At 34.5% G+C, this 9511-nt stretch overlaps 3 protein-coding genes across 4 annotated transcripts; 2 read left to right on the top strand and 1 right to left on the bottom strand.

Annotated features, from left to right (window-relative positions):
- The first annotated feature begins 522 nt into the window (after positions 1 to 522).
- Positions 523 to 1755, top strand: LOC116182582. The gene is made up of 3 exons (XM_031503121.1): positions 523 to 1142; positions 1192 to 1670; positions 1748 to 1755. The coding sequence occupies exons 1-3, from the start codon at positions 574 to 576 to the stop codon at positions 1753 to 1755; spliced, it is 1056 nt and encodes a 351-aa protein (XP_031358981.1). The 5' UTR covers positions 523 to 573.
- Positions 1756 to 3043: 1288 nt separating this feature from the next.
- LOC116182584 (putative nuclease HARBI1) lies at positions 3044 to 4423 on the top strand. Of its 2 annotated transcripts, none has more exons than XM_031503123.1 (4): positions 3044 to 3259; positions 3325 to 3464; positions 3521 to 3698; positions 3752 to 4423. In XM_031503123.1, exons 1-4 carry the CDS (start codon positions 3065 to 3067, stop codon positions 4388 to 4390), a joined length of 1152 nt encoding a protein of 383 aa, XP_031358983.1. In that variant the 5' UTR covers positions 3044 to 3064; the 3' UTR covers positions 4391 to 4423. The 2 variants fall into 2 exon arrangements, 1 of the variants encoding a protein (XP_031358983.1); XR_004147565.1 differs by having other exon boundaries at positions 3130 to 3263; positions 3752 to 3891.
- Positions 4424 to 4450: 27 nt separating this feature from the next.
- Positions 4451 to 5323, bottom strand: LOC116182585. The gene is made up of 2 exons (XM_031503124.1): positions 5238 to 5323; positions 4451 to 5184 (listed from the first exon to the last, which is right to left on the bottom strand). Exons 1-2 carry the CDS (start codon positions 5320 to 5322, stop codon positions 4472 to 4474), a joined length of 798 nt encoding a protein of 265 aa, XP_031358984.1. The 5' UTR covers position 5323; the 3' UTR covers positions 4451 to 4471.
- Positions 5324 to 9511: the final 4188 nt, after the last annotated feature.

Consider the following 9511-nt stretch of genomic DNA (forward strand, 5'->3'; position numbering starts at 1 on the left):
ACTAGGGGGTTGCCAGGTGTCCTGGATTTCGCAGGATGTCCTGGATTTGAGGCTATAACTTAAGCGTCCTGCGAAGACCTCAGGAAGGACGCCTAATGTCCTGGATTTTAAAAAAGATTAAATAACAAATTGATTTTTTTACGCGGCGCTGCGCCCGTGCCATTTTTCGTTTATTACGAACGTAATTATATACTCGCGCCATCTTTTGATGAATAGAAAAAATACCATACTAACCACAGATCGCTTTTCGGCATGTACGCGTGTCTCCAACAAACAGCGCGAGCGCGACGGACCTGCGCGGTGATTTGGCGATTTGTGGTGTTTACTAAATGTTGGGTTTTGAGGACTGAGGTTATAATTTATAATATTTAGTACCAGGTATTCAGTAATTCAGTTATTACTATTGTCAGCAGCCTGCAAGTATATAGTTGTTTATTATTTTTTAAAGTGTTTAGTAAACCTTATATGCATTTTCTTTCTGACCATTAGAAATTAAAAGGTAAGTTTTTTGGGTTGAAAAATATTTTGATACTTACTAAAGCATTTTTTGTGCTTCTTTTAGTATTTTGTAAAATGGATGAACAAGATGGTCCAACAACACCTCCAAAAAAGGCTAAAAGAATAAATAAATATAGAAAAGAATGGGAAAATACCTTTAATTGGCTCACAGAAGATAATCAAAAAGCTAGGTGCAATTTATGTAAAAAGTCTTTTTCATGTATGTATGGAGGTCTGGGTGACATAAAGAGGCACGCGGAAGGTGCTGATCATAAAAAACACGAAGTTGTGGTAAAACAAAATAAAACACTACAATCATTTTTGGGTCAAACAGAAGCTATGAACTCTCAGCAAGAAAAAATACTGGCCGCAGAAGTGACAAACGTGTATCACACTGTTAAACATGCTCATTCCTATAATTCATTAGATTGCACAACGCAGTTGCTTTCAGTAATGTATTCTGATTCCCATATTGCAACAAAAATTCGTTTGGGTAGGACAAAAGCAAGTATGATTGCTTTTAATGTCCTTGCCCCGTTTTCAATACAAAGTCCATTATGTGAGCTTAGCAAAGGAGTATTTTTTGGAATCTCTACAGATGCCTCCAATCATGGAAGCGCTAAATTATTCCCAATACTTCTAAGGTATTGCATTATTAAAGGTATTATATTTTTTAAGTTAAGATTTTTGTAGATATTATACACCATCAGAAGGAGTAAAATTATTTCTTCTTGATTTTTTCGAAGATCCCGACGAAAGCGCAAATGCCATTTACACCAATATAAAAACTAGAATTGAAAAAGCAGGCCTTTCATTAAACAACATGTCATGCTATTCGGCTGATAATGCAAGTGTAAATTTTGGACGCTTTCATTCTGTGTACCAATTATTATATAAGGAGAATAATTCAGTTCTTGCTGTGGGTTGTCCTGCGCATATGGTGAACAATTCTATAAAAAATGCTTTAGCAAAATGCCGTTTTGATGTGGAAACTTTGGTTTTAAAAACTTTCAGCCATTTTTCATCTCAAGCAAAAAGGTGCAAAGAGTTAAAAGATTTTTTTAATTTCGTGGATTTGGAATATAAAACTATTTTAAGGCATGTGCCAACTCGTTGGCTAAGTTTATTTCCAGCCATAGAAAGATTACTGAACATTTTCCCAGCCATCAAAAGTTACTTTCTTTCCAGGGAAGAAATTATTCCTATTGCACTTCAAGTTTTTTTCTCTGAAGACAATTTTATTGTACAGAAAACTGAATGTTATTTAAGTTTTTTTCACAACATACTGAAAATTGTTTTTGATACAGAGCAAAAACTTGAAAAAGCCGATTTACTTTGCTTCGAGGTTTATAATATTTTAAAATCTCTAAGAGAAAAAATTAATCAACGAATAAATGACAATTTTTTTGGCTTCCTAGCGTCAAACATGTTAAAAACTTTTGCTCCTAATGAACAAAGTCAAATAAGGGAATCCTTTTTAGAATTTTATAAAAATATTGTAATTTATCTTGATTCTAAATATGACTTTTCAGAAAATAATTTGTTTTCAAAATTAAATATTTTTTCTTTAAAAACAACTTTTAATTTTGACTCACTGATGGAAGTGGTAACCAACCTATCAATTGATGTAAATTTTGATAACCTATACGAAGAATTTTGTACAATTAAACCTACTATTGATAAAGCTTGCACTTTAACTGAGGAGTCTATTATACAGAAATGGAATAACATATTCCTAGGAAATCCTGAACTTATTAATTTTCTAAAAATAATACAATTTGTTTTTTCAATATACGGCTCAAATGCTGACTCTGAAAGAATTTTTTCTTTATGTAGTGCAGCTTGGAGCGACAGCCGCAATAAGCTCCTAGTTGATCATGTAAAAGCTGAGCTTCAGATTAAAACAAATTTTAATTTAAAGTGCAAAGAGTTTTACAATATAGCTGTTAAGAATAAAAGGCTGTTGCAAGCAGTCAAATCTAACCAGAAATATTCTTTCTCATTCAAATAATAATTTTTAAAGCATTTTCAAGCTCTTATATATCATTTATTTTTACAATATAAGTAGTAATGTAACCTATTTTAATTAATAAAAAAAAATTTATTTGTAAAATAAACGTTTTAAGTTCAAAATAAAAACATGTCCTTCTTTATTTTTATGCGTCCTTCATTTTTTAATCTTGCGTCCTGTGATTTTTAAATTTGAACCTGGCAACCCTAGTGGTGACTGTTTTCAGGGGTTTAGATGTCCATGCTTTTCATTTAATATGTATGCATGCGCACATATAAAAACAGCTGATTTATTAGGTGTGGTTGAAATGTAATGTAGGTCAACGTGCAAGTGAATATTAATAGCGTTTTCGGCTGGACGCTCTGGTGCGCACTTTTTACGCCCTCAGAGCGATTTTTATGTTCGGCTGGTGTTTTGAGTGCGCTCTTTACGAGAGTGATGCTTTCGGCTGACATTTAAGAATTAAGAGCGGTGAATTTCGCTCTTGGGGCAATTTTTCTTGCTCTGAGGTTGATAGTTAGGGCAGGCAGAGCAACTTTCTAGTTCAAAATAAAAATGGCTGATCAATTACAACAACAGTTTCAAAAGTTTAACATTTTTATGGAATTTGCCATTGAATTGTTAGAATCATCTAGCAGCGATGAAAGTGACCAGGAAATAGGGATATTAGTGGATCAGATGCATAAGCACCCAATTCCAAAAATTATCAATTATGTCGAAAATGTTGTTTCCATACTTAATGATTCACAGGTAGGTAAGTCGCACATTGATTAGTACAGTACTTTGTCCAGTATTAACAATGTTTTATTTAACAGTTCAAAAGTCACTTTCGTGTAAAACGAACAACATGCTACAGACTTGTTGAGCAGTTTGCCAGGAGTGAATTTTATCCCAGTGAACATAAAGGTGGTAGTAGTTTAATCTCGGCTGAATGCCATATTTTGAGCTTTTTGTGGTGAGTAATGAATTATACAGAATTTGTACGCAATAGAAATACAAATGTATTTTCAGGTACGCTGGAAATAATTGCACAATAAGAGAAAGTGGCGATAGATTTAATATGTCGTTATCGACCTTTAGTTCAGTTCAACGACGAGTGATGTCATTTTTATTGGATCTACTACCAACAGTCATTCGTTTTCCAAAAACAGATCTGGAGAAAGAAAGAGTAGCTGCAGAATTTGAGCAGGTAATAACTAATGCTTTTTATTAGTACCTTTGTACTTTGTTTTTCATTTGTAGATATCTGGATTTCCCAATATTTTAGGCTGCGTGGATGGTTCCTATATAAATATTAGGACGCCTGCACATAAGATAAAGTCGACATATACAAATCGTCACGACATTCCTAGCATCACACTGCAGGGAATCTGTGATGCTAAAAAAAAATTTTTAGATGTATTTACAGGACCTGCCGGAAAGCTGCATGACAGCAGAGTTTTCAAATTATCTTTCATTAGTAGCGAAATTCAAACACTATCTAACAATGGCCATTACCATTTAATTGGAGATAGTGCGTACCCAATTAGGCAGTGGTTACTTACACCGTACAGAGATTACGGAAATTTAACTCGGCAGCAAATAAAGTATAATAAAAAATTAAGTTCATCAAGAGTTAAAATTGAGAATGCGTTTGGGCTTTTAAAAGGGCGCTTTAGACAACTTGGCAGGTTAGATTTTCATAAGGTAGTAAAAATGGCACAATTTATCCTATGTTGTTGTGTACTGCATAATATTTGCATCGATTATGATGATATTTGTGAAGATATCGTCAACGCAAATGAGGAAGATAATGCTATTGGTCCAGATCGTGAACACGAAATGCGTAGATTAGGTGAACTGAAAAGACAGTATATTTGTGACCTATTAAACCACGAATAAAGTGTACCAGTTTATTTGGAAAAGGTATATAAAATGCATAAAGAAAAATCAGTAGTTTTTTTAAATTCCTATGGTTACATACTAATCAGTTTTGTTGAAAAATTTTTCGGCTAAATTGCGTAACAAGTCTAATTTTTCCTTGTGACGCCGGTTACGTCCCTCTTCTTTTTCTTTTGCAATCTCCATAAGGACTTCACTCACGGGTCTCTTTCGGCTTGGAAATGTTGGTGTTGCACTTCTTGATGATGATGGTGATTCTTCTGTTTTGTTGGCACAGTTATTTTTATCAACAATAATACACTTTCCCACACCCATCCTTACAGGTGGTTCAACAGAATCATCAATGGCAGCAATCCTTGAAAGCTCTTCTTCATATGGATTATGTTTTGGTGATTCGCCAGACGTTCGATTAGTCTTTATTATATTTTTTTTTCTTTTCAGAACGGTTTTATACCGATTTTCGCACTGCCCTGCCGTTTTTTGTATATTCAAAATATTCTTTATATCTTCAGAAATAGCTGACCACAACTGCTTTTTTTTCTTAAACTTTCTTAATGGGCCAACTAGTGGCAAGTACGTTTCGTACTTGTCAAGTAATAATTTTGTAGCTTGTTCGTCCCACATCTCTGGTTCAGGAGCACGATCTTCTTGTGGCTCCGGAGGTTGAATCCCTATTTCCAGAAAGGTTTTATTGTCAAGTGAAAAAGCCAGTGTTCGTATTTCATTAATTTCTTGCAGAGCATTATTTTCTTGCAAAACTTTGATGTAATCAGGGAGTAAGTCAGTGGGATTAGCTATTAAAAAGAAATAATCATTGCTAGCTGAGCTAATTCTGTTTACAACTTACCGGTTAAACTGTTAAATGTTACTTGGTCCAGTGATAAAGTAAATTCAACTTCGTTAATTTTTAAAAATATACAATATTTTTCCATCTTTTCCGGCGGTGACTATATGTGAGGTTAAGTAGTATAAATTTCGCGCTCTCAAAGTTAAAGGCGTGTTCGGCTGCGATTGATTTCTCTCAGAATCGAGAGCACTCTGTGACGTCAATACGGTGCGAATTGCCCACTCGCAGTTTATTCAGCCGAAAACGCTATAAGTTTATGTGTAATCTAAATACATGTTTATTTTTGTATCACCTTTCTTAAATAAACTGTTTGAAATACGCTGCGATCATCATCTTCGGAGCCAGTTCCCACGACATCAAAGCAGGCAAATCTCACAACACAAGAAAATCCAGATTCATTAACTTTTATGGAACCAACACCGTCAACCTCAATCGAGGAAACACCAACTGAACTGATCTTAGAAATTTCACCATTACCAAAAATAAAGCCTGCAGGCACTAAAAGAAAGTTGCACGCCACTGAGTTGACTGGTTCAGCAAATATCACACTTTTGAAAAGCAGGAAACTTCCTCAACGGACGGTGAAGAAGCACGTTTCTCTTCCTGAGCCCAATCCGGAACCTCAAGAAGATTTTTCATGTGGTGAAGATGACGACGATGAGTTTTGTATCTTCTGTGCTGAGCCATATAAGTTATCGAAAAAAGGTGAGAAGTGGATACAATGCTCCCAGTGCAAAAAATGGAGTCACACCCTATGTGCTGACGTAGGACCCAAAGTGAAGAGTTACACATGTGACTTATGCGTGCCAGATATTTAGTCGACATTTTAGTATTTTTGCATCTTTAATACTATTAAACTGTTCTAATTGCTTTTTTTCGTTTTAATTGTCACCAATACCTTTGCAATTAGTATGGCTGTCTGTCCTAATAGATATGGCAATCTCACCTCGCTGGTGGCAATCTTTCCTAAAATTTCTGAAATAGATTTTTTCCATTATATTACTAATTGGTTTTAAAACGAGGCTAATAGTGTTTAAATATTGATTAGAAACATTTTGATGATTAAAGTAAGTGAAAAAAGACAACGGATTTCTTATTTTAAAATAAATAAATCGGTTCAAAAAAACTATGGCGAACTCTCCTCGCTTTACCCTATTATGTTTTTCAACGGAAATCGTTTAATTCACAAAGACGATGATTTTTATAAGCAAACGTCAAGTGACATTTCCATGGCAATCGTGAAATTACGAACACCCAGCCCACTTAATTAGACATGTATTCGTGTATAACGTCAATATGACTTCATTGTATTTCCTATTTTTAAATTATACTGCAGGTATAATAAAAAATACTATAAGATACACGTGTATAATTGGTCTTTAAAGCTCTTGCAACGTTAAAGGCACTCCGCTTTGCGTCGTGCCCTTAAACTCGTTGCGCGTGCTTTAAAGACTTGATTATACACTTGTATCTTAATATACTATTCTAAGAAAACATGAGAAACCACTTCAACAACTACATAGGAGATATAAAGAAGGCGAATTTGTAAATAAGCAAGAACATTCAGTGGTAGGGCACAACAGCTGTGGCCAAGAAGAAGCATTGCAGAAACAAGTTATGCAATTACAATTTAAGAATTCTTGTCTCAAAAAAAAAATTTCCAGATAATTGTTGCATCACAAAAGAGAAAGAAGTAATTCTGATTGAGGATATCTGTACTGATGTAAATGCGAGCAGCCCATTATTGGTTGTGAAGAAGTTTCTAAATTTAAGTGATATTTACACTACACCATGTCCATCAAGCTATGTTGATTGTTTTTTTGCTACAGAGTTATCTGAAGCTACATATATGATTCCTGTTAAACATCTCTATGCAAAATGTGTTAGATTTCCCTTTAAGAATGGATTTGCTGTCTTTCCTCTCTTGCATAACGCCGAGCTCATAGTTTAACATTGTAAATATACTATGGATACTAGTCGTTGGAGTGTTGTTGAGTTCGATGATGGAGTTCAGCTAATTCCAAATAATTGGATACATGGGAATAAGAGCTATTGGCCCACATTTAAAAGTAATATACGATTTGAAAAAGCAGTGTCTTCGTGTGAGAAACCTGTAGAAACATGGCCTTCATACGACATGCGTGTTTTGGGAGCATATGGTATGTAAGTTTTGTATCATTTAAGTTCTAAAAATTTCCATTTACAGATACATATGAAAAGGCAAAATCTAAATTGAAGTTGGCAGAAGTGCAATCTGACCTCGGCACGGAGAATGAAGAAATGGAAAAGGCAAATCGAAAGATTCGAAAACGGAAAGTCATTGAGTCATCCTCTGAAAAAGTGAGGAAGAAAGTGACGACTTGGACCATTTAATAAGCGGCATAAAACCATTTCCACAGATGAAACAGATATTGCAATGCAGTCAAAGCGCTCCCACACCACCATCTGCATCTCGATGTGCACCATCTCGTTCCAGATCGTCTACACCAGCTTGTTCTCGATCATCCACACCTCCTAGTTCCATATCTTCTACGCTGATCCATTCCACACAATCTCGTTCTTCACCTTTTGCACAATCGCGCGTACCGTTAAGGTGCACTGCATCTCAAGAGATGGAAGACATATCGGAGCAACTTTCACATGAGACGTTGAGATCGCAGAATATTCATTCATTTGCGGATGATGGTATGAGCATGGTATTGCTTGTAAGCATTGACGTAACAATTTTTTTGCAGAATTTAAAACCAAAGTGCTATCAGAATTATCCTTTATTAAATTAAAACTTTCCAAAATCCAAAAAACTTATTTTACGACGATTATTTTCGAATGAATTAGCAGCAAAATATAGTTGGTTGGGGGCAAAACAAAAAAAGGCCATGTCAAATCTAAAATTGGCTGCTATTATTTTAAGTAAGACTTCAAGCATATCAGGTCATTTTTTAAATCTGTTATTGTTTAAGGTTCTGTTAGAAGAAACTATATTGTAAAAAATGCCAGTGATAAGGATATAATAGAATGTATAAAAAATTGGCTTCGTCATGCCAATACTAGGAGTAGCAATCAGTAAGTTAAATTTTTATTTACCACGGGTGTGAAATATACTCTCAGCCTTATTTTTTGCACTTCCGATTAGGTAAGCTGTACTAGTCAGTTCATACTACCTATTCAGTAGTGACTAGAGCAAAGAGAGTTAACTTACTTCTCCAAGTTGTGAAATTTTATTTTGGAATCTCAGTAAATGCATACGTTTGGCAATTTACCGTATTAAACAAAAGAACTGCAACCCGGGAAATATCGTAGCTTATAACTCCTGTCACACACCTTGGCAATAGAATTTCAGTTTATATAACACAGGTCAACAAAAAAATAATTTTTTTTTGCGCATAGGATTTACATAATATATTCTAAGCAAAAATAAATAAAAAGTGCAATTAGACATCGAAAATATTTGCTTTTACAAAAGTTATAGCGATTTGATTGAAAGCTTTCAGGGGCGAAAATTAAAGCTGGAATCTTTGTTTTCCCTCAAATAGAAAGAAAAATGGAGGGTGGTATTTTCCCGCGGTTACTTAGCAAAGAGGAAAACATCCTGGAACAGTTTTAAGGCAATAGTCCATGGTTTCCCGTTCAGTGTTTCCTGGGAAACCATAGAGCTAAAATTATGACGAGCTGAGGGGTTTTGGTTTTGTATCATCGGGTATAGAATGTCTCTAAAGATGCACAGGTTACATTCTCATTTAGATTAATTTAAGGATAATATGGGAGCTTATTCGGAATAACAAGGACAACCCTTTCATCAAGACATAATGGAATTTAGGCACATTACCAAGACCAGTAAGCTGGAAGCATGATGGAAGATCATATTTGGGGGGTTGATGAGAGAAACTTCAGTTGAACATGACAAAAACAGCAAAACTGTTCCATTTTTAAACATTTAGACTTTAAGACAAACAGATTATAAATGTAGGAACGTTACCTTATAATAAACCATGCCTACGTAAGTAAGATTTTATAGGTATTTTTATTTTTTGGTTTTTTGCATTTTTTTCGCACAAAAACAAATACATAACCTTTTTTTGTTCTAATTCTTATTTGTGGCTATACAAGCAATACAAATAAGGTATATATGTCCCATGCGCAAAAATGCTGTAGACCGGTGTAATATAACCTTAATTAGAGCTATATTTTATATTATTATATTTATATTTTATAGGTAAATTAATACACATTTTTGTTTTAGGCAGAAGAAAGAAGCAAAATAGATCCTGTGAGGT

Source organism: Photinus pyralis, unplaced genomic scaffold (genome assembly GCF_008802855.1).
Source record: "Photinus pyralis isolate 1611_PpyrPB1 unplaced genomic scaffold, Ppyr1.3 Ppyr1.4_unclustered_Scaffold606, whole genome shotgun sequence".
NCBI classification, from domain to species: domain Eukaryota; kingdom Metazoa; phylum Arthropoda; class Insecta; order Coleoptera; family Lampyridae; genus Photinus; species Photinus pyralis.

Coding starts and splice junctions, on each gene's coding strand:
- LOC116182585 (XM_031503124.1), bottom strand. CDS start 5,322: ATGGAAAAATATTGTATATTTTTAAAAATTAACGAAGTTGAATTTACT. Junction 5,185..5,237: donor AACATTTAACAGTTTAACCG/GTAAGTTGTAAA, acceptor TCTTTTTAATAG/CTAATCCCACTGACTTACTC.
- LOC116182582 (XM_031503121.1), top strand. CDS start 574: ATGGATGAACAAGATGGTCCAACAACACCTCCAAAAAAGGCTAAAAGA. Junction 1,143..1,191: donor TTATTCCCAATACTTCTAAG/GTATTGCATTAT, acceptor AGATTTTTGTAG/ATATTATACACCATCAGAAG.
- LOC116182584 (XM_031503123.1), top strand. CDS start 3,065: ATGGCTGATCAATTACAACAACAGTTTCAAAAGTTTAACATTTTTATG. Junction 3,465..3,520: donor CATATTTTGAGCTTTTTGTG/GTGAGTAATGAA, acceptor ATGTATTTTCAG/GTACGCTGGAAATAATTGCA. Junction 3,699..3,751: donor TAGCTGCAGAATTTGAGCAG/GTAATAACTAAT, acceptor TTTCATTTGTAG/ATATCTGGATTTCCCAATAT.